Raw genomic sequence first — 25561 nt, forward strand, 5'->3', positions numbered from 1 at the left:
AATAATATGTGTGTGTTTTAAACTCATTCCTCTCAATGATTGAACCTGAAAACATCAAGGTTGCACTAACTGATTCGGATTGGATAGTTGCAATGCAAGATGAATTAGGAAAATTTGAGGGAAACCATGTTTGACATTTGGTGCCTAAACCCCTAAATCGTAAAGTTATTGGAACAAGATGAGTTTTTAGAACAAACTTGACGATTCGGGGGCTATAGTGAGAAATAAGGCTAGGTTAGTGGTGCAGGCTATAACCAACAAGAAGGTATTGATTTTGATGAAACCTTCGCACCAGTAGCAAGGCTGGAAGCTATAATTTTATTAATTGGTTTTGATTCTCACAAAGGTTTTAAAGTCTTTCAAATGGATGTTAAGAGAACTTTTCTTAATGGCTATTTGAAAGAAGAAGTATTTGCTGAACTACCACCTGGTTTTCAAGATAAAGAATTTCCCGAATATGTTTTTAAACTCGACAAGGCCCTTTATGGTCTAAATCAAGCACCACGTTCGTGGTACGATCATTTATCACGATTTTTACTTAAAAAATTATTTCAAAAGAGGATCTGTCAATAAAACTTTATTCTTAAAGAATCAAGGGTTGGATATTTTAATTGTCCAAATTTATGTTGATGAATATATTTAGTTCTATTAATGAAACATTGTGTAAGTATTTCTCTGAGTTAATGCAATCAAAATTTGAAATGAGTATGATGGAAGAATTAGAATTCTTCCTAGGTCTTCAGATTAAGCAAACTCGAAAAGGTATAATGGTACATTAACAAAAATATATTAGGAGCTACATAAGAAGTTCGGGATGAAAAAGGCTACAACTATTTCTACACCAATGTTAGCAAATAAGAAGTTAGAAAAAGATGAAGATGGTAAGTCTGTAAATGAGACGCTCTATAGAGGTATGATAGGCTCTCTTCTTTATCTTACAGTTAGTTGTCCTGACATTATGCAAAGTGTATGTTTATGTGCTCGTTTTCAAGCAAATCCTAAAGAAGCACATTTAGTAGTTGTGAAATGCATATTACGATATCTCGTCGAAACAAGTAAACTTTATCTGTTTTATCCTATGTTTGATAGTTTTGATCTTAAAGGATATTCAGATGCTGATTTCGGAGGATGTTCTATAGATAGAAAAAGTACATCTTGAACAACAACGTTCCTTGGTTCTAGCATAATCCCATTGGGATCTAAGAAACCAGCCACGGTTGCATTATCTACAACTAAAAGTGAGTACATTGCATCATCACTGGTATGTTCTTAATTACTTTGGCTTAAACAACAATTACGTGATTATTATGGGGTGATTTTTGTATACATACCGATTTATTATGATAATATTAGCACAATTGCTATTTCCAAAAATCATGGCCAAACATTCTAAAACTGAACATATAGATATTCGTCATCATTTTCTTAGAGACCATGTCAAAAAAGGAAACATTGAATTAATCTTTATCCTAGTGACGATTAAAAGGCCGATATTTTTACCAAGCCTTTAGCTAGTAAACATTTTGCTAAACTACGTCTAGAAATTGGTTTAATTAATGATAATTGACATCTGAATGTTTACTTTCCCTCAATGACTGACGAGTTCTGGACAAAGTTGAACTGTGTCCGTAATATGTAAGGTGAATACATATCTGATGCATAATTTGTATGTGTAGATTGGTATTAAAATCTTAGTCGATTTGTGTTTATTGAAGAAGTGGAAATTTGTTTATAAAATAGATCTTATATCATACGATTCAATATTTCATTATTTCTCGTATTTTGGAATTTCTTCCAAATATTCTCGATATTTTTAGTGATAAAAATATTACTCGTAAGGAAATAGTTTCTCATATGTAATATGATATATTTTTACAAGATATTTGCTAGCATTTTGTGTCTTTAAGTCTCTCACAAAATATTCTGTCACAAAATATCTTCGCTTCATCTTAGCAAAGTTGTTATGTTATGGAAATGTACGTAGGAAAAGAATCTGAAAAAGACTTTGCGGTACAACTTATCTACCAAAACTTATTCTCTAAAATCCTTAAGTATCTTTTACCTTCTTTCCTTCTTCACGTCACATCACTTTCCTTTTTACCAAAACACAACTTCCCATAACCCTTTCACCATTCCATGTAAAACCTTTCACATTTACCATTAAAAAATTATAATTTACATCCTCTCTTCATTCAAACACCGATAACACCCACACCAACAACCATGGCACCCAAGAAAGCAACCCAAACACCTAAAAGCAACATTCATACTCGCTCTTTTGTTCATGTTTCTGACACCGAGTCAACTCACTATGACTCGTCCCGGAATCTGTCACATTAGTCTATTGGTAAGAAACCAAAGGTTGAAAGGATTGAATAAGGAGACTGAAAAACAAGTGTTATTTTGTTTGAAAACCAGACTATATATCAAGCCTTTGATGATATTAAACTCACTAAGAACGAGTTGAAATAGGTCAGTAAAGTATTACGCTATCCTCTGTTTTATGGCCGTCTCTTTGAGACCACTTAGTATAGCGATTCTTCTGCTCTGCGAGGTTTTAAAGATGACCTGGAATTTCAAGATTAGGGTAAACTTCTTGCTACTCCCCTTGATATTTTCCTTGTACATCTTGCTCAGTTCTGGAGAACGTTAAAGGTTGACAAGAAAACCTTGACTACAAATTTTGGTGAGAAATTTATTAAGGTAACTATGGAAGATCTTGCTAATGTGATAGGTCTTAGTCTTGAAGGAATTGAAATTCAGGCTTGGGATGGCCAAAACATCAATATGAGGATGCAAAATTGCGTTATAGGTGGTTCTTTGATGAAAATGCAGTACTTAGCTCTCATGTAGCACCTTCCTCTCTTTCTTCAAACGCCAAACTATGGTTAAATGTGATTCATAATTCTATTCTACCACGAAAGAAGGGGAAGACCAAGGTGCACACACATAAGATTCGGCTGCTCTATCATATTCTCAATAGGGACAAGGTAAACGTTCCATTCTTGATTTTTGGTCACATTGAATATGTGCTTAATCATGTCTCTAAATCTGTAGTGGATAGGACAATTATTATGTAAGATTCATTAACCTCTTATTAGACACTTCTAATAACTTAATAAAATTTAGTTTAGTCATAAACTAACTAGATCTTATGCATGCATAACAATATAATACAAAATAAGAAGAAAACGATCTACTTACAATGAGGGTCGAATGGTTTATACTAATCGGTCTCCTACCAAATTAGTCTTCGTAAAAACCGAGTGCTCCAAGGATGAACTTAGACCCAATGGTAGGATCTACTCCTCAAGAAATTGTACCAAGATAATCACCTTTAATAGTACATGTACTAATTTAATTACTAGATATTAGTATATGTGCCTGATCGGTCCGTTTCGTGTTCACAATTGAATAGATGTTGTCGTTGGGTCACGTCCGAATCAAAACTCAATTTATAACTTCACAAACAACTCTACAATTAGTAAAGAGGCAAGTAAAGGTCGGATCCCAAGGGACGGGAATTGAGATGAGATTTCTATTGAAACTAGCGGTGTCTTAGGGGTGTCACAATTTGGGTTGATGTAGAAGGTCACTAACTAAATAGCAATGAAAGTAAATAAGCAAGATGAATTAAAAGGGTTGTAAACAATTGATAAAAAGCACTAGGGTATCATGGGGTCATAGGGGAATCATGGGAATTGATCATACAAACATGTTCTCAAATTATAAGCAAGCAATTATTGTTGTGATGGATTGAGTTGGGTTATATCTTACAATCCTAGGAAAGTTTGGGTCCCGGAGCCGAATCGATTAGATTGTACAACACCTACAAGTCGACTTAGTCTTTCCTACTCAACAACATGCATGGTCTAATGAGACTCGAGTTGGTTTATGTCTTACAAGTCTCATTGAAAAGATAGGTGATGGGTAAAAAATGCAAGGATTCATAGGCTCACATTTCATCAAACATAACATGTGCATGAGTTGATATCAAAACAAGCAAGCAAATAAACCATGAAAGCATATTAATTTAAACATGAATCATTCCCCATGTTGGTTTCCCCTAATTACCCATTAACCCTAGCTAGGTCACTACTCACTCATTATCATGTTGATCATGCTAGCAAGGTTGTCAATCATACCAACAAAAGGAAACATGATGAACAAATGAAAGTAATTAACAATAATTAAAAAGGGATTAAGAGAATTATACCTACTAATGATTCCAATAATAAAGCAAAGAATAAAAGAAGTACTTGATGCTTGATTGAGAGGTTGTCAATCTCCCAATAATAACCCAAATAATCTTCAATTACCCAAAATAAAGGATGAACAAAAGAGAGATTAAGGAAATAAAACTTGTATTAAAACTTGATTAATTGTTGATTACAATACTAAAGAGAGATTTGATTGATATTAACTACTCTAATAATTGATAAGAAGAACATCCACTTCTAATTAGACTAATGAGGTATTTATAGTGGAAATTAGGTGGATGCATTAGGGTTAACTAAGGGTTAAACTAGTAATTACACTTTTTAGATTGAGCAGGGAGAAGCCGGTATTTTTCGAAGGAAGGGCTTCTTTCTTTGAAACTTGAAGAAGACGAAATTGTGCTGGACAGGAATCCGGGCGTATTGGTGTCGGGACGGGCGGATTGTAGCAGGGGAAGACGGACGTCTTCAAGGGAATTCGGGCGGATTCTGGTGGCTGCTTACCCAGGCGTCTTTGGCAGAAGACGCACGGATTGTGCTGTGGAGGACGGGCGGATTCAGGGCAATCCGCACGGATTGCAGCTCAGCTTTGTTCCTTCTTCTTTTCTTCCCTTTTCTTCATAAAATCCTTAGGGATTTCCTTGGGGATGCAAGGATCCATTCTCGTCATTGCCCAACTACTATAATATGTACAAAGGCCTTCTAATCTTGTCTCTCCTTGATGCTTGGTCATTGAATTTAATCAATTTAGTCTCGTTTTGCCATGAAAATGCAAGATTTGCACTCCTTTCCTACCAAGGGATCAAAATCTCAAAGAATATGCAAAACAAAGAACTAAAGACAATAAATGACCCAAATATGCACTAAAAAGCATGGGAACAAGGCTAATTTGGGGGCTAAATATGCGCTAATTATGGTCACGTCAAATATCCCCAAACCGAACCTTTGCTCGTCCTGAGTAAAGAGGTGACAAAGACTAGGACCATTATTTAAACTAACCTAATAACATAGCCGATATGAGACAATTAGCGGGTCTCACTCCGCCCCTTCAACTCACAACAAGACAACCATGAGGTAGGATGCCTTCTTGCAAGGCAAGGTGGTTCTTGCCAAAATGGCGACACATCCAAACATTTAAGCACACAAAATCAAATAATGGATGCATCTACAAAAGGAATAGCCACTTCCTTATCAAGTGGCGGAGGCAATTAAGAGAGAACAAATTTAAGAGCATATAATCCTTCACAAATACTAGTTCAACAAATTATTAAGGCTAAGAGGATGACACTAAATCACCTCCAAATGGCGTTAAACTAGACTACTTTCGTCCTCAATTTCCAAATGCTTTCGTCAAGAGCGATCGGATGGTGGTGGAATGATGATCCCTATGATGCTAGTAGCATATGACATGACAAGTCTCGAATTCTCTACAAAAGTAAAGGTCATGGATCGTCCCAAGCTCGACAAAGTGGCTTGACAAAAGGCTTTTTGGGAATGAAATGCTCAAATCGTTATAAACAAAGGTGGATATGACTAGTATTCAAAATTGTCCTCATTTAACTTTCACATTTCAAAAATTTAAGATGGGGTTTGTCCCTTCCGGGCTAGTGTCCTTTGCTTTCGCCAATCGCTTATTAGGCAACCGGTTAACCTCTAGACAATAGCTTTTCGGGGTGATAGTCACTCTGTCTCTGGGCGGTTGAATTCACAACCGTGTCGGGGCCCAATTCAATGTATCCCTCTCCAAAGCACATCGAAGTGGTACGCCTCCATCAAAACAACTAAATTTCTCAACATTTCAACATTTCATAACATTCGAGGTTTCCTTAGCAATAAATTACTTCCACATGACAAAATTTTCGAAATGAGCACTTCAAACTTATTGATAGAAAAGTATTTTTGGGTTGCCTTACCACAAGGTCAATAAAGGTCACCTATACAAGTTAACCAAGTCCACATCGCATCACAAGGTTGGATAGGTGACTCACATGCAAACCCTTGACTAGGCTTTGGGTCATGGGTCAAAAGACACTAGTATGACACAATCTAGGGTGTTTTACAACCATTCTTGTAGGCAAAGTCTTAAGTTGAAAAAGTATTTGTAATGGCTTAGTTGCTCTTGACAAAGTTCTCAATTAGGCACTTTTCAAAATATTTTATCTAAATGCAACTATATGCCATGATATAACTATTATATACATCCTCATGCAAGTGATTCTATCAACTAATATGACATATAAACTAAATGCAAGTCCTAAGTTCACATTGTTATACCGCATTAATCAAAATAAAGCCACGTAGTCATTAACATAAAAAGGAAAAAGGAGATTGGAAAGATCATACCATGCGGTCTTCATGATCCTCATGTCTCGGATGTGGCGTAGTCAATCAATGTGAACAAGGATAGAACAAACACATATATATACAACAATATATACATAACTACACTACCAAAGAAATGAACATGTTTTTGGGTTTTTCAATTTTCAAATTTTTATGGTTTTTCAAAAATTTTCAATTTTTTTGGATTTTTGAATAAAGTTTTTTTAGAATTTAAGTTAGAATTCCCCATCCCCACACTAATATGGGCATTGTCCTCAATGGCCAAAATGATGGGAAATTATGCAAACATGATGCATGATTTCTACACTAAATGCAAGCTACACTAATCTACACTACATGATGCATGGTTTTTGTTTATGACGGAGAGGATAATTTAGATTACCTCCCATCGTGTATGCATTAACTTCCCCAAACCAATCTAGACATTATTGCTAATGTCCAAGGATGGGTGTAGTTCATGCACACACTATGCAATGCATGAAACTAATTTTGTCATTTTGGATTTTGAAAGGTGGGAGCAATAAAATGAGAACACCTCAATGGGGCCGAGGTGTTAGTCCTCAATGATCAAGATTAATAAATATACAAGTTAACAAAACACAAACTTCTTTTCATGAAACTTGAAAAATTAAAGAGAGGAGATGAGGGAACTTCACTTAAACTTAGGTGGGTGCCTCTCGCCCGCTGCACCTAGCTATGAAGTAATCCTCTAGAGGTCGGCATCTTTACCTTCTAGATCGCTATCCCATATCTCCTTTGATGCATCACTCATACTTGGGTCCATGAACTCGTCCTCTTCACTTTCAAGCTCCACCGTGTCCCCTCCGCAAGAGTTGTTGCTTCCCTCCTCTTGTCTCCCGTTTGCCCCTTCATTAGCCCTCTCTGAATTGGGGAAGAGTAGGTCCATTTGAGCCCTTGAGGGAAATACTCCTTCCTAACTAATCTTTCCCTTTTGAACCATATCGTGGTATTGAGGATAGATTGCATAAGAAATGTCCACGTTGGTTTCGTATTAGCGGAAGTGCAAATTGTTAGTTATTTAGACCAAATTAATACTCATCTTATGATATTAAAATTACAAATTAATTTAGAGTGGTCTAAATCTACATGCATGCAAATAAAATGTATAAAAGATGGTTTTAAACCATCTTAAGACAAAAGTTCCTTACATTGTTATAAGGCAAAATGGGCACAACTCAAGGACTCCTTCCTTGATGTTGTTCTTGTGCTAATGCAATAAGGATGATCCTCCAACAACACCAATTACCAAAATAGGTAATCTCCTTTGGTGGCACCCAAGATTAACCCAAAATACTACTAGAAATACTAACTAGGTAAATGTAGTAGTAACCTTGTTTATTTGTATATTTGATGTACTAATTAATATTATTACTTTGATAATATTATTAGTTTATTTTTATATCTGTTTTCTTAGGTAAAAGATGAACAAAAATAAGAAGAAAAATGTGGTCATAAAGTGGCTACTACAAGCTATAAAGACCAAATCTTTCTTCAAATTTTCTCCACCTAATAAATGGTGGAATAACATGGGTATATATAGGCAAATTGGGGAGACAAAGGTGAGTGGAAAATGCCACATAAAGGACACATGTAAGTCCTTAAAAAACCAGTTCATATGGACCATTTTGGCTCCATTTCGGTTTTCGACATTTGCCCCACAAATGCTTATAAGTCTTATATTTAATTATCTTACATAATTAAATATTAATTTAATTATTTAACCCTTAAATAATATAAATTAACTACCAATAACTACTTAACTATTAAGTAATCATAAGACCATTTTATCAACATACAATGTGTCAGTATTATCCCACTTAGCTAATATTACAACCTCTTGTAAAAATTAAATAGCTAATTAATTCCATTTCAAAACAAAAACACGTATCGTATAAAATTAATTAATTAACAATTAATTAATAAATTCGAATTATTTATTATTTAAATATCACATAATTAAATAATAAATCTCCTTGTCCCGAGTTCGTAACCCGTCATCAAATAATACATTTACGTGACTAACTAAAAGTCAAATAATACAAGGAATTAATTATCTCGTATCTCATACAAATAATTAATTTATTCTATTTGGGCGTCATCCTATAGGTGTGACCTAAAGGGATCAGCTGATCACCGCCATCACACGACAGTAATGTCAACCTTTAGTCAGCCAATCATTACCGATTAATGATGACCAGCTGACAAAAAATAAATAAATCCCTGATATTCCTTTTACGATATTTAATATATAAACGCACTCATTGTGGAGGACACTACTCCAACAATCTCCCACTTGTCTGACACAAGTGTGCGTTACCAATTCTCTTGTCCAATAATATCTCCCACTCAATGCAATATGTCTTTCAGGTCGTTCTTGCACGTGATCATATCATAAAGTGGTTTCCTCGATCAGGAGAATGAATGTCTGACCGGATAATCTACTATAGATCACATCCGAGCGTGGCCACGCATTTACAGTCATCTCTCCTCGAGTGGCCTTGAGATAAAATATGACTTAAAAGGACAATCCTGTTGACCTATTTTCTTCATTCGATACAGATCACAATGACCCAGTAAATGCTCATCAGCCTCCTTTTACGGTGCGACCTAGAACAATAACCAAAGCCACCGGAAAACCGTACCAACTTAGACAAATAGTCACCAGTCTAAATAATTGACTCGAAGGAATAAATAGAAGTCCTCGCCACGACCTAGCAACAAAAGGACTTTATAAACGGTCACTGTCCGACAAATTGTCTCACAATATGCCTATGTAATCGACCAGTCATCACTATGACCATATGACAGTCGAACCTGTCATCTATCGCCTTACAATCTAGTCACTCCAAGATGTCACCTCATAAAGTAACTAGGGACAAAATAAAATGTTAATCCAGTTCACTTAATAGGGTTCGACGTTGTCTTTACAACCTATTTGGAGAAAACAAAGTATATAAATTCAGACATAAAACTGAATATAACGATAAATGCAACTTATCATATATGAAATAATAAATACAATATTTTGATTATTACATATCATATAATTTACAACAGTTCTGGCATTCGTCTCAACCCCATCGAAACTACATGACTATCATGTTTAGCTTGAGACAATGGCTTGGTTAAAGGATCAGGGATGTTGTCAGCTGTCCCAACCTTACAAACTGTAATTTCTTTCCTTTCGATTAAATCTCTAATTACATGAATCCTAAGTACATGTCTAGATTTGTTAGTAGACTTGGGTTCTTTTGCTTGATAAATAGCCCCACTGTTATCACAATACAAAGTGATATGATCCTCGGCGGTCGGAACTACTTTCAGTCCCTCTAAAAATTGCCTAATCCAAACAGCTTCCTTTGCAGCTTCGAGAGAGGCCGCAATGTACTCGGACTTCCGTTGTAGAATCGCGAGTCACAGACTCTTTGAAACTTCTCCAAACCGCCCCTCCGTTCAACAAAAAGACAAAACCAGCCTGGGATTTCAAATCATCCCTATCGGTTTGGAAACTGGCATCCGTATAACCTCTTATACGTAATTCAGATTCTCCTCCAAACACTAAGAATGAATCTTTAGTCCTTCTTAAGTACTTCAGAATATTCTTGACGGCTATCCAGTGACTCTCACCCGGAGTTTTCTGAAAACGACTCGTCATACTCAAAGCATACGAGACATGAGAACGAGAACACATCATAGCATACATGATCGATCCAACAGCGGAAGCATAGGGAATCGATTTCATGCGTTCAATATCCTTAGGCTCAGCAGGACACTGTGACTTAATCAAAGTGATCCCACTGCCCATAGGTAGAAAACCTCTCTTGGAGTTTTTCATATTGAATCGGTCAAGAATCTTATCGATATAGGCTTCTTGACTCAATGCTAATATCCTTTTGGATCTATCCCTATAGATCCGGATACCCAAGATGCGCTGAGCTTCTCCCAAATCTTTCATTTGGAAGTGATTACATAAAGAAGTAAGAAAACAACTTTACTCCCACTAAACTTCATGTATAAACATGGTTCCTCAACACTTCGAGAAAAACCATTCTGTTTAATAACATGATCAAAACGATGATTCCAACTCCTTGACGCTTGCTTAAGACCATAAATGGATCTCTTAAGTTTGCATACTTTGTTAGGATTTTTAGGATCCACAAAACCCTCAGGTTGTGTCATGAACACTTCCTCTTCCATAAACCCGTTCAGGAAAGCGGTTTTGACATCCATTTGCCATATCTCATAATCATGAAATGCAGCAATCGCTAACATTACCCGAACAGATCTAAGCATAGCAACTGGTGCAAAATTTTCATCATAGTGTAAACCATGAACCTGAGTGAAACCTTTTGCAACCAATCTAGCTTTGTAGACATCTTTATGTTCATCCATGCCGATTTTAATCTTGAATATCCCCTTACACTGAAGAGGTCGAACATCTTTAGGTAAGTCAACCACTTACACTGAGAAGATACTGAATAGAATTAGGAGTCTAGGAGCCAAGAAATTGTCTTATGCTGGCAGACTGACCCTAATCAATTCAGTCTTGAACACTTTGTACAACTACTGGGCAAATATTTTTATTTTCCCCAAAGGTGTGATAAGAAGAATTGAAGCTGTGTGTAGGAATTTTTTCTGGGATGGATGTGCTGAATACCATAGAGTGCCCCTTGTCAAATGGGACACTATCACTCTCCCAAAAAATGAAGGAGGACTAGGGCTGAAAAATGTTACAATCTCGAATACTGCTACAGTGGCTAAGCTTGTGGATTGGCTCTATTGTAAAGCTGATAGATTGTGGATTAAATGGGTAAATCAAATTTATCTAAAGCAGCAAGACTGGCATGACTATGAACCTACAGCTGATGTTACTTGGACTTGGAAAAGTATTTGTAAAGTTAAGGAACTCATGAAGCCTGCTTATGCAGATGGACAATGGATGCCTGATACTAGGGGATATACTGTCAGTAGGGGGTATGACTGGTTGAGACTTCACCAAGCTAAACCAATCTGGTTTGGGACTGTATGGTCCAACTGGAATACTCCTAAACACTCACTGATCTCATGGCTTATAAAGAATAACGGGATAAATACAAGAGAGAAGCTTTTCAGGATTGGATGTAGCAATTCTGATAGATACTGTGTCTGTGAAGCTGCACCTGAGACTCAGGAACACTTGTTCTTTGAGTGTGGGTATAGTAAGCTTATAATGAACCAGATAAGGGATTGGAGCAAGCTACAGCTATTAGTGACCAGAGATATACGGACTGCAGGATCAACAACACAACAAGGTGTGTATGCTCTTGTGCTGACTGATAGCTACTATCATGTGTGGGTGCAGAGAAACAATGCAAGGATTAATGCTGTTCTAGTGAGTCCAAAAAGAGTTGTGCAAATGATTAAAGACAGTGTGAGACATAGGATCAAGGTCAAACGAAATGATCACATGTCAAGTGTTGACATGAATTGGCTGTGTACTCTAGAAAATTGAGTTGTACGGTTTGATCCTTCTGGGAATCAAACCTAAAGTCTTGACTATCATTCTTGTAATTATCATTTATTTTTGATATATATTATACATCTCACATTTTACCAAAAAAAATCAACCAGGTCTCATACCTGATTATCGTACATGGAATCCATTTCGGATTGCATGGCTTCGAGCCATAGCTTAGAGTCAGAACTCATAATAGCTGCTTTATAGGTCTTGGGTTCATCACTTTCTAAAAGTAAAACCTCATAGTCACCATCTTTCTCGATAATACCAAGGTATCTATCAGGCTGGCGCCTAACCCTTTCTGACCTCCTAGGTTCAGAGGGAACAATAACTGATTCAGACGTAGAAGGAACATCTTCCTGTATTGTCAAATCAGTTTGTGGCTCTTGAACTTCGTCAAGTTCAAATTTTCTCCCACTCTGTCTCCTAGAAATAAACTTTTTTTCTAGAAAGACAGCTTCACGAGCCACAAACACTTTGTTCTCGTTACTATTGTAGAAGTAATATCCACAAGTTTCCTTAAGGTAGCCTACAAAAATACACTTTTTAACGAGGTGCAAGCTTATCGTCGGACTTGCTCTTGACATAAGCATCACAACCCCATACTTTCATGTATCGCAGATTCGGGACTTTCCTTTCCATATCTCATATAGAGTTTTGTCGATTTGCTTTAGTGGGACTTTTATTAAGTGATTGTACAATGCAGATAAAATGGCAAAACCCCAGAATGACTTAGGTAACTCTGTTTGACTCATCATCGATCGAACCATATCTAATAAAGTTCGATTCCTCCTTTCAGCCACACCATTTAATTGTGGTGTGTCAGGAGGAGTTAACTGAGATACAATACCACAGTTTATAAGGTGATCTTTAAAGTCATTGCTTAAATATTCCCCACCACGATCTGATCGTAATGCTTTAATCTTCTTATTTAATTGGTTTTGTACTTCATTCTGAAACTCTTTGAACTTATCAAAAGCTTCACTTTTATACCTCATTAAGTAGATATACCCATATCTACTCATGTCATCGGTAAAAGTAATGAAATAGTCATAATTACCTCTAGCAGTGACTGTCATTGGGCCACAAACATCGGTATGTATTAAACCCAATAACTCACTAGCTCGAGATCCTTTTCCTAGAAAAGGTGAACGAGTCATCTTGCCAAGAAGACAAGATTCGCATGTACCAAATGATTCGAAATCAGAAGGTTTAATTACACCAGTCGACACTAGTATTTTAATGCGCTTCTCGTTAATGTGTCCTAAGCGACAATGCCATAAATAAGATTGATTGGGATCACCTGTTTGAGTCTTTTATTATCTAAATGATAAACATCGTTGCACGTATCTAGAATATAAATAACATTGATTGAAATAGCTTGACTATATACAATCCCATTAAGGGAAAAAGTACAACACTTGTCTTTAATTACAAAGGAAAACCCTTCTGTGTCTAACACAGATACGGATATTATATTTCTAGATAGCGTTGGTACAAAATAACAATTATTAAGATGTAAATCCAACCCCGAAGCTAAACTAAGTACATAAGTTCCTACAGAGATGGCAGCTACTTTAGACCCGTTTCCCATTCGGAGATCGACATCACCCTTGTTTAGCTTTCTTATGCTTTTTAGGCCCTACAAATGATTGCACAAGTGAGAACCACAACCTGTATCTAATACCCAAGTTGTATTTGAAGCATAATTTATGTCTATCATAAAAGATTCGGTTGAGAAATTACATGTCGGCTTCACAATGCCAGCTTTTATGTCATCCAGGTACTTTGTACAATTACGTCTCCAATGTCCCTTGTTATTACAATAATTACAAGTATCTTTAAGAGGATTACCCTTTATGGATTTTGGCTTGGTAGAGCAATTCGCAATTGCTTTACGTTTGCCCTCCACCTGAACGAGCTTCTTACCTGCATTCCTCTTAAACTGCTTCTTCCCCTTCACATTAATCGCAAGCACATCTTTCCTTGTACTCCCACTCAATCCCATGTCCTTCTCTGCTTGCACAAGCAGAGAATGGAGCTCATGTAAACTCTTTCTCATGTTCGTCATATTGTAATTTACCCTAAATTGGGTAAATCCCTTGACGTGCGAGAGAGAGTGGAGCACTCGGTCCACCACAAGTTCGTCGGGGATCGTACATCCCAACCCCTCTAAAGTTTCCACGTACTCAATCATTTTAAGTACGTGTGAACTTACAGGTTGACCATCTTTGAGGTTAGCCTCAAAGAAATGAACAGCGGTGTCATACTGAATTATTCTCGGGGCTTGAGAAAACATAGTTGAAAGCCTCGAGAATACTTCATATGCATCACGAAACTTGACACATTGCCTTTGTAAAGCAGGATCCATTGAAAAAATCAAAACATGTTTTATTGCAGCGGATTCCTTCTGATAATTTGAAAAAGCCTCCCTCACATCGGCAGTGGCTCTAGTACTAGGCGAAGGAGGAGAGGGATCGACAAGGTAACGTAATTTGCCATCACCTGCGGCAGCTAATCGAAGTTGTTCTTCCCAATCTTTAAAATTACTACCGTCGGCTTTTAAAACATATTTGTCCATAAAAGAACGTAGCCATGAATCTCTAGCTATTGTGGCGATTTCACTAGTAGAAGTCATCGTGATTACTACAAAGAAAATAAAGGAAAGATTAACATTTATCGTCTAGAAATATTTAACTTGTGAAACTCTATTCAATTGTGAAATTAGGCCCCATAAGTTTCAATTGGAGCAATCAAACCCCTTAAGTTTCACCAGAAGTGAAATTCAACCCCATTTTTAAAAATTTCACCAAATTCTTATATTAAAATCACTTTTAATACAATTTATCAATTATAAAATATTTCTTTTTATGATTTTAAAACTTTTATATTTATATTAAATATTGAGAATTATTTTTTTGAATTTTATTGTATATAGATAATTTATGATATATGTATGAATACTATACAAGTTATAAACAATTTACTAAATATATGTATGTAAAATATTTTTCAATGATTAATAAATTATGAACAATTTCGTAAAGTTACAATTAGTAATTTTTAGTATATAATAAAGTGTTTAATACTAATATAAAATATTTTTAATTAAATTTTTTGTAAAAATTTTAAAAATGGGGTTGAATTTCACTTTTGGTGAAACTTAAGGGGCTAAATTGCTCAAATTAAAACTTATGGGGCCTAATTTTACAATTGAACAAAGTTAAGGGGCTTAATTACCACTTTCGCGCTTAATTATATAAATGATTCCAAGATCCAATTTTATATAAACACGGGAACGGTGGACCGATTCAACCCATATTTATATAAATTTGGTGAGTCAATATCTTTGACTGATTCTACTACTAGAACTCTTGGTTGACGGATTTTCTTATAATCTATCTTTTAGCCCCAGAATAAATATGGGCACGGTGGACCGATTCAACCCATATTTATCCCGTTGAGTCCAACCAATTTTCACGCGTAATAACTTTTATTACCCTACTTACCCAACGTAAAAAGAGTGTACCTCGGTGATCCGAACCTACCTCTAATGAAGAAGGGATTCATAGGTGCTATTATTTGGTAAGGCTTAATCTCAATTTTAAACAAATGTGAGAGATCTTATCAATTTAATTGTCTATCACTTTTAAGTGAACAAAATTAGTGAATGCTAGACGATTAAATCGATAACAACAAAAAGAAAACATGTAGTGACGATTTGGCATGAATGCATAAAAGAATTAAAACAAACAAGTCCTAATATGGCCACCTAGTTAATCTAATTAACTAAAATTATTACACTTCGGAAACCAACTCCTTGGTCCCTTGAGTCTTCATAAATAGGCCTCATTCTTTAGGATTTCGGAACGCCTTTCCGAAAACACCGTCTTCATGAAAACTCCGTCTTTAGATGCTTCATCTGATTACTAATAATTAAATTACATAACAATAACCTATTATATAATTTGTAATAAAATTAAAATAAAAACTATTAATTAATTACAAATTAGGCGATACGAAATCGCAATTAATTACAAAACAAGTCGATATTCCCTTACATTTCGGGAAATACCAACTTCTACCTATGGCCATATTAGGAAAAATAACATAATTATAATTCTAAAAACCATTCATCTAAATGAATAATAAAATGCATTATGGAAAATGACATGCCAAATCGTCTAACTTACCAACAATGATCATTTGAGCTTGCCTTGACGGAATTTTTACCAAAAAAAAAAATTCATAATCAATTCTTAAAACAATTTTAATACTTACTCATCATACTAATCTGGTCTAATATCAAAATAATTATTCTCAACAATTATCTTGAATTTATAAGGGAATTAAAACACAATTGTGACAAAAAATGATATAATAATTCACAATTATCATACAAAAATTCCATTTAATATAAAAATTCTTGGAAAAATAAATTTCAAAACCATGAACATTATGGTCTTACACCAAAAATTCCATGCAAGTGAAAATTTTTGTTTTTAAACTTTATTTAAAAAGATTTCACAATTTAATCGATAAAGAGATAATTTTTACGATTTAATTCTAAATCAAACCATAAAAATTGAAACGACTTAAAATAAAATTTTATACATTTTGGAACAATTTCCAGGAGCTAAAAATTCAGAAATTTCGAGCCCTAAAATTAAATCAATATTTATTTAAAAAATAACCATTATTTACCCATTTTTATCAAATAAAAATTAATAAACAACCTAAATTAATCACATTAATTTAAAGTTTCTATTTTTATCATAAATAGAACATGAATGTGGTTATTTATAAATAAATATGCATAAAATTAACATGCAACCCAATTTAATTAACTCTTAATTAATTTTAATGCATTTTTACTCAATTTTATGCCAATTTAAGTTATAAAAAGTGGAAAAATTTAACAAAAATCAAATTTTCGTCCCATATCATTCTAAGACCAGATTATTTACATGCAAGACTATATTATGTGATAAAACGAATTTTAGTAACATAATATCAATTTTATTAATTTATCTCATAAATTCCTAAAATCGTCTTAAGATAACATACATGTATTTAACAATGCTCTGATACCACTTGTTAGTTATTTAGACCAAATTAATACTCACCTGATGATATTAAAATTACAAATTAATTTAGAGTGGTCTAAAACTACATGCATGCAAATAAAATGTATAAAAGATGGTTTTAAACCATCTTAAGACAAAAGTTCCTTACATTGTTATAAGGCAAAATGGGCACAACTCAAGGACTCCTTCCTCGATGTTGTTCTTGTGCTAATGCAATAAGGATGATCCTCCAACAACACCAATTACCAAAATAGGTAATCTCCTTTGGTGGCACCCAAGATTAACCCAAAATACTACTAGAAATACTAACTAGGTAAATGTAGTAGTAACCTTGTTTATTTGTATATTTGATGTACTAATTAATATTATTACTTTGATAATATTATTAGTTTATTTTTATATGTGTTTTCTTATGTAAAAGATGAACAAAAATAAGAAGAAAAATGTGGTCATAAAGTGGCTACTACAAGCTATAAAGACCAAATCTTTCTTCAAATTTTCTCCACCTAATAAATGGTGGAATAACATGGGTATATATAGGCAAATTGGGGAGACAAAGGTGAGTGGAAAATGCCACATAAAGGACACATGTAAGTCCTTAAAAAACCAGTTCATATGGACCATTTTGGCTCCATTTCGGTTTTCGACATTTGCCCCACAAATGCTTATAAGTCTTATATTTAATTATCTTACATAATTAAATATTAATTTAATTATTTAACCCTTAAATAATATAAATTAACTACCAATAACTACATAACCATTAAGTAATCATAAGACCATTTTATCAACATACAATGTGTCAATATTATCCCACTTAGCTAATTTTACAACCTCTTGTAAAAATTAAATAGCTAATTAATTCCATTTCAAAACAAAAACACATATCGTATAAAATTAATTAATTAACAATTAATTAATAAATTCGAATTATTTATTATTTAAATATTACATAATTAAATAATAAATCTCCTTGTCCCGAGTTCGTAACCCGTCATCAAATAATACATTTACGTGACTAACTAAAAGTCAAATAATACAAGGAATTAATTATCTCGTATCTCATACAAATAATTAATTTATTCTATTTGGGCGTCATCCTATAGGTGTGACCTAAAGGGATCAGCTGATCACCGCCGTCACACGACAGTAATGTCAAACTCTAGTCAGCCAATCATTACCGATTAACGATGACCAGCTGACAAAAAATAAATAAATCCCTGATATTCCTTTTACGAGATTTAATATGTAAACGCACTCATTGTGGAGGACACTACTCCAACACAAATCTTGTAGAATTCCCGTGACAAAGTCGTCACGGGGAAGGATGAAGGGGTTGGGATGGTTATACGGTTGATATGGAAATGGGTAGGGAGGCACTCTGATCTTTTCATCTCGGGATTGTTGCTCTTGTTGTTGTTGTTGGGGATTTGGAGGTGGTGCTTGTCTTGGTTGGGTTGGGTTTGGAGGGATGAGGTAGAAGGGAATTGGAGCTAAAGGTCCTCTTCTTGGGGAGATTCGTGGTAAGTCGGCCATTGGAAGATCAATCGGATCGCTTCCTTTCGTTAACCACTTGATCCGCTTATCGACCCCCTCAAGGGTTATCCAATGGTGATGAATAAGAAGAAGATCTTCGTTTATCCTTGTGTTTCCCAAAAGAGGAGCATACTCATTATTCTCATTGAATCTCGGGTTGAAATGCTTTGCAAGCCTAGTAATGAGTCCTCCATTCACAATGTGTTTCATTCCATCATCGTCACCATTCCTAAACTTTGCCCATTTCTCTGGTAATACTAGAGGTGCATTGAAGTGGTACACACTTCTTCCTTGAATATTGAGGTAGGATTCCATAAACACAAGGTCTAATTGGTTCACTATGGCCGGATCTCGGCGGGCAAGTAGGGTGCCCGAAAGGAATCGATAAGTAAGGCTCAAGATCGGATTTTGAATATGAAAAGCGAGACATTCCTTGGTGTGTATGAAGTCCCGGCCGGTCATGGCCCTCCACAAAGGTTCAACACTATACTTCTTTTGCTTCGATGTTCGGGTAGGCAAAACATCAAGACCGAGTACATTTGCGAATTCTACAAGGGTCATCATCCTAGAAACATTCTCCAACCTAAATTCTATGCATATTGTTTTGGTCAAGGTTGTAATGTTCAAAAGCTCAAAAATTCAAGCACAAGAGATCGATAAGTTTGTTCATACATGCAAAAAAGGGTTGAGAGACCAAATACTTCAAAGAGAGCTTCCACTTGGTGATAAATCCCAAGTTTCCTCAAGGTAGCATGACATAAAAACTTAGTGGGAAGAATATTCTTACTTAGAAGCCGGTGGAAGACTAATCTTTGCACATCATTGACAAATTCCACATTTGAGAAGTCATCAAGCCTTGTGAGATCTACAATCTCTTCATGCTCCCTTCTTAATGTGTTGACATGGGAGGTAGAATAACTTCCCCTCATCCTTGGTCCCCTTCTATTCCGAAAAGAGGATCTCTTTGGTGCCATTCCTTGATTATAGAGCTGAATTCTTTTGATTTGTGACGGAATAAAGATGCTCCTTGTTGATTGAGTGTTACCTTTGGAAACCCTAGAAAATTGGAGCTTTTTTATTTTGTGGGTTTAAGAGTGATTTGGATATGCTTGGGAGTCATAAGGAGGTGGGTTTTATAATGCAAGTGGAAAGAAGGGTGACGTGTCACTAAATGTGAGGTGGGGTGTAATTTTAGTTAAGAAAAGACGGGTCAAATCAACGTGGGAAGACGGGCGGATTCCAGCAGAAGACGCTCGGATTCAGGCTTCTCGGGACGGGCGGATTCTGGGTAAGACGCCCGGATTCTTTCACAGCTAAATTTCCAAAAATATAACGCCACAAAGACGGGCGTCCCGAGCATGAGACGCTCGGATTCCTTTTTATCGGGACGGGCGGATTCTTCTGAAGTCGGGCGGATTCCCTTCCAGGGATTTTTCTTGAAATGCACAGGTAGAAAGACGGGTGTCTTTCTGCAAACCCGGCCGGATTCTTCAGGACGGGCGTCTTCCCTTCTGAGACGCTCGGATTCTCCTTCAGTCCCAAAATCTTCAAATTCTCGGTTTAGCAGGACGGACGGATTCTCCTCAAGCCGCCCGGATTCTGGCAAGACGGCCTGATTCCGGGGAACACGCACGTGTTCAAGTTGTGAATTCTTCCTTTGACTTTCTTTTCTCTCCTAGATGCTTCCCCACACTTGAAAATTGGTTCCTTCCTTCATAAAAATTCATTAGTGACCCTCCCTCACTTACTCTCATGAAAAGAGCTCATGCTTATTATTAAAAGAAGTGCAATAAAATTATAAATACAAGTTAGAGGGTTAGTATATTTACAAGTGGTGGTTTAGGGAGGACTCCACCAAACTCTCCCTTTGATGGTTCTTTCAAGGATAAGAAGGCCCGAGGTAAGTGACCTCGACCTCTCCAATGAACGCTCCTTCATATTATGGCTTCAATCTTTGACCATTGACTTTAAACTTGCTTCCATCTTCCGCCTTGAGTTCAAAATCTCCATATCTTTCAACTTCGGTTATCACATAGGGACCCATTCATCTAGAGTTCAACCTTCCCGGAAAACGTCGGTAGCGAGAATTGAATAGAAGGACTTTGTCCCCTTTGTGCAAGGCCTTTTGTCTAATTCTCTTGTCATGGAGTAATTTTGTTCTTTCCTTGTAAATCTTTGCATTCTCATAGGATTGTAGTCGGAATTCCTCCAACTCTTGAATTTGAATCATCCTCTTTTGACCACTAAATTTGAGATCAAGATTAAGTGCTCGGATTGCCCAAAAAGCTTTGTACTCCAATTCGATTGGCAAATGACATGCTTTTCCATAAACAAGCTTGTAAGGGGAGGCTCCTATGGGAGTCTTATAGGCCGTCCTATAAGCCCAAAGAGCATCATCAAGCTTTGTGCTCCAATCTTTTCGGGTCTTGTTCACAACTTTCTCAAGGATTTGTTTGATCTCTCTATTTGAAATTTCAACTTGACCGCTTGTTTGAGGATGATATCCCAAGCCGGTTCTATGTTGAACACCATATTTGGTCAAAAGAGATGCAAGTTTCTTCTCATGGAAATGCGTTCCTCCATCACTTATGATTGCTCTAGGAACTCCAAATCTTGGGAAGATTATCTTCTTGAAGAGCTTGGTGACCGTTTTTGCATCATCATTTGGAGTGGCAATTGCCTCCACCCACTTTGAGACGTAGTCTACGGCCACAAGGATGTACTTATTCCCATTGGATGTCACAAAGGGACCTTGGTAGTCGATTCCCCAAACATTGAAGATCTCCACCTCTAGAATGCCCCTTTGTGGGATTTCGTTCCTCCAAGAGACATTCCCCGTTATTTGACAAGCATCGCAATGAATGATGAATTCTCTTGTATCTTGAAACATTGTAGGCCAATAGAAGCCCGATTGAAGAATTTTTGCAACGGTCCTCCTTGCTCCATGGTGCCCACCGTAGGGTGATGAGTGACATCCTTCCAAGATTCCTTGGACTTCCCATTGAGGGATGCATATCCGGTAGAGCCCATCACTACATTCTTTGTAGAGGTTTGGGTCGTCCCAAAAGTACCTCTTCACTTCGAATAGGAATCTCTTCCTTTGGTTGTGATTCAAATTTGGAGGGAGTACTTTTCCAACAATATAGTTAGCATAATCGGGAAATTATGGGGTGATGTGCCTTTCGAGTTGTGTTTGAATGGCCATCAAAATATCGTCGGGAAATGAGTCATTGATCGGGGTTTCTCCATTTTCATCATGAAACCGGATTCTTGACAAATGATCCGCCACTACATTCTCGGCTCCTTTCTTGTCTCTTATTTCTAAGTCAAATTCTTGAAGAAGCAAAATCCATCTCAACAATCTTGGTTTTGCCTCCTTCTTTATCAAGAGATGTCGGAGAGCACGGTGATCCGAAAATACAATCACTTTGGATCCAAGCAAGTAGGAACGAAATTTGTCCAAAGCATAGACAATGGCAAGAAGCTCCTTCTCGGTGGTATCATAATTCAATTGGGAGGAGTCAAGAGTCTTGCTTATATAATAGATGGTGTGAAGAGCTCTCCCTACCCGTTGGCCAAGAACCGCTCCAACGGCGTAGTTGCTAGCATGACACATAATCTCGAATGGTAATTCCCAATTTGGAGGTTGGATGATCGGTGCCGAGATTAGTGCTTCCTTGATTCTATTAAAGGCTTCAACACACTCATCAATGAATTGGAATTGGGCATCTTTAAGCAAAAGTTGAGTGAGGGGTTTTGCTATTTTTGAAAAATCCTTTATGAAACGGAGATAGAAACCCGCGTGACCGAGAAAACTTCTCACCCTCTAACATTCACGAGAGATGGGAGTTTCTCTATCACCTCAACTTTAGCTTTATCGACCTCGATGCCCTTTTCCGAAATTAAATGACCCAAAACAATTCCTTCATTGACCATGAAGTGACACTTTTCCCAATTTAAAACAAGACTAACATCTTCACATTTTTGCAACACAAGAGAAAGATTATGCAAACATGAGTCAAAGTCCTTTCCATAAACACTAAAATCATCCATAAAAACTTCCATTATGGTCTCTAAGTAATCAGAGAAGACACTCATCATGCATCTTTGGAAAGTGGCGGGGGCATTACATAAACCAAAAGGCATCCTCCTATATGCAAAAGTATCATAAGGGCATGTGAAGGTGGTCTTATGTTGGTCATCCGGGTGTATGGGGATTTGGAAGAATCCCGAATACCCGTCAAGGTAGCAAAAGAATTTGTTGGAGGCTAACCTCTCAAGCATTTGGTCAATGAATGGTAGGGGAAAATGATCCTTTCTTGTTGCGGAGTTTAATTTTCGATAGTCAATACACATACGCCAACCGGTGATCATTCTTGTGGGTATTAGTTCATTCTTTTCATTTGTCACTACCGTGGTACCTCCTTTCTTAGGTACCACTTGGACGGGTCTAACCCACAAAGAGTCCGATATGGGATATATGATTCCCGCATCAAGTAATTTCATAACTTCTCCTTTGACAACTTCTTGCATGTGGGGGTTCAATCTTCTTTGGGGTTGAATAGTAGGTTTATAGTCTTCCTCTAGATGAATTCTATGCATGCAAAAGTTGGGACTTATCCCCTTAAGGTCATCTAGACTATAACCTATAGCCTTTTCATGTTGTTTCAACACATCAAGCAATTTTCCCAATTGGTTATCATCAAGTCTATCATTCACAATCACGGGTTTGGTCTTTGATTCATCAAGGTAAGAATATTTCAAATTTGGGGGAAGAGGTTTTAAAGTAGGAATTTGTACCTCACTTTCCCCTTTGGAATTTCATTGAGAATTTGCTCCATCTCCATTAGACATTCCATTCTCATAGCATATTCAACTTCATTCTCATCAACCTCATCATATTCAAATGCCATGATGGGTTCCTCTTGCTCTTGAGCTTGTAAAATATCTTCTAGGATGGATTGCTCATCTTCTATGGGTTGACATGCTTCCACAAGGATGTTATGCACCAATACGGATTGTGCATGAGTAAGTTCTTTGTTAGCTAGAGCGGCCTCAAAAAGATCCACCTCCAATTCCCAATACATATTCTTAGCCTCACTTGCTTCCAAGGCTTCCAATGCTTGCATGGAATCTTTAAAGAAAGGTATACTTAAGTGGTCCTCTACAAAACAATCTATAAGGTCCATCTTGCAAAATATCGAACAACTAGAAAACAATTCGAACAAACCTTGAGGAGTTTTACTTCCCCAAGGCAAAGAAAGACACAACTAATAACAATATAAGAAAATCTAAATCAAGTTAACACTGTCCCCGGCAACGGCGCCATTTTTTATCTGTCCGTTTCGTGTTCACAATTGAATAGATGTTGTCGTTGGGTCACGTCCGAATCAAAACACAATTTATAACTTCACAAACAACTCTACAATTAGTAAAGAGGCAAGTAAAGGTCGGGTCCCAAGGGACGGGAATTGAGATGAGATTTCTATTGAAACTAGCGGTGTCTTAGGGGTGTCACAATTTGGGTTGATGTAGAAGGTCACTAACTAAATAGCAATGAAAGTAAATAAGCAAGATGAATTAAAAGGGTTGTAAACAATTGATAAAAAGTACTAGGGTATCATGGGGTCATAGGGGAATCATGGGAATTGATCATACAAACATGTTCTCAAATTATAAGCAAGCAATTATTGTTGTGATGGATTGAGTTGGGTTATATCTTACAATCCTAGGAAAGTTTGGGTCCCGGAGCCGAATCGATTAGATTGTACAACACCTACAAGTCGACTTAGTCTTTCCTACTCAACAACATGCATGGTCTAATGAGACTCGAGTTGGTTTATATCTTACAAGTCTCATTGAAAAGATAGGTGATGGGTAAAAACTGCAAGGATTCATAGGCTCACATTTCATCAAACATAACATGTGCATGAGTTGAGATCAAAACAAGCAAGCAAATAAACCATAAAAGCATATTAATTTATGCATGAATCATTCCCTATGTTAGTTTCCCCTAATTACCCATTAACCCTAGCTAGGTCACTACTCACTCATTATCATGTTGATCATGCTAGCAAGGTTGTCAATCATACCAACAAAAGGAAACATGATGAACAAATGAAAGTAATTAACAATAATTAAAAAGGGATTAAGAGAATTATACCTACTAATGATTCCAATAATAAAGCAAAGAATAAAAGAAGTACTTGATGCTTGATTGAGAGGTTGTCAATCTCCCAATAATAACCCAAATAATCTTCAATTACCCAAAATAAAGGATGAACAAAAGAGAGATTAAGGAAATAAAACTTGTATTAAAACTTGATTAATTGTTGATTACAATACTAAAGAGAGATTTGATTGATATTAACTACTCTAATAATTGATAAGAAGAATATCCTCTTCTAATTAGACTAATGGGGTATTTATAGTGGAAATTAGGTGGATGCATTAGGGTTAACTAAGGGCTAAACTAGTAATTACACTTTTTAGATTGAGCAGGGAGAAGCCGGTATTTTTCGAAGGAAGGGCTTCTTTCTTTGAAACTTGAAGAAGACGAAATTGTGCTGGGCAGGAATCCGGGCGTATTGGTGTCGGGACAGGCGGATTGTAGCAGGGGAAGACGGGCGTCTTCAAGGGAATCCGGGCGGATTCTGGTGGCTGCTTACCCGGGCGTCTTTGGTAGAAGACGCACGGATTGTGCTGTGGAGGACGGGCGGATTCAGGGCAATCCGCACGGATTGCAGCTCAGCTTTGTTCCTTCTTCTTTTCTTCCCTTTTCTTCATAAAATCCTTGGGGATTTCCTTGGGGATGCAAGGATCCTTTCTCGTCATTGACCAACTACTATAATATGTACAAA

The 25561-nt window shown here is 36.5% G+C and overlaps 1 protein-coding gene across 1 annotated transcript; it reads left to right on the forward strand.

Annotated features, from left to right (window-relative positions):
• The first annotated feature begins 363 nt into the window (after window positions 1–363).
• On the forward strand, window positions 364–12072 carry LOC141613990 (uncharacterized). The gene is made up of 3 exons (XM_074432739.1): window positions 364–512; window positions 1090–1148; window positions 11027–12072. Exons 1-3 carry the CDS (start codon window positions 364–366, stop codon window positions 12070–12072), a joined length of 1254 nt encoding a protein of 417 aa, XP_074288840.1.
• Window positions 12073–25561: the final 13489 nt, after the last annotated feature.

This window comes from Silene latifolia, chromosome 11 (assembly GCF_048544455.1).
Source record: "Silene latifolia isolate original U9 population chromosome 11, ASM4854445v1, whole genome shotgun sequence".
In the NCBI taxonomy this organism is placed as follows: Eukaryota; Viridiplantae; Streptophyta; class Magnoliopsida; order Caryophyllales; family Caryophyllaceae; genus Silene; species Silene latifolia.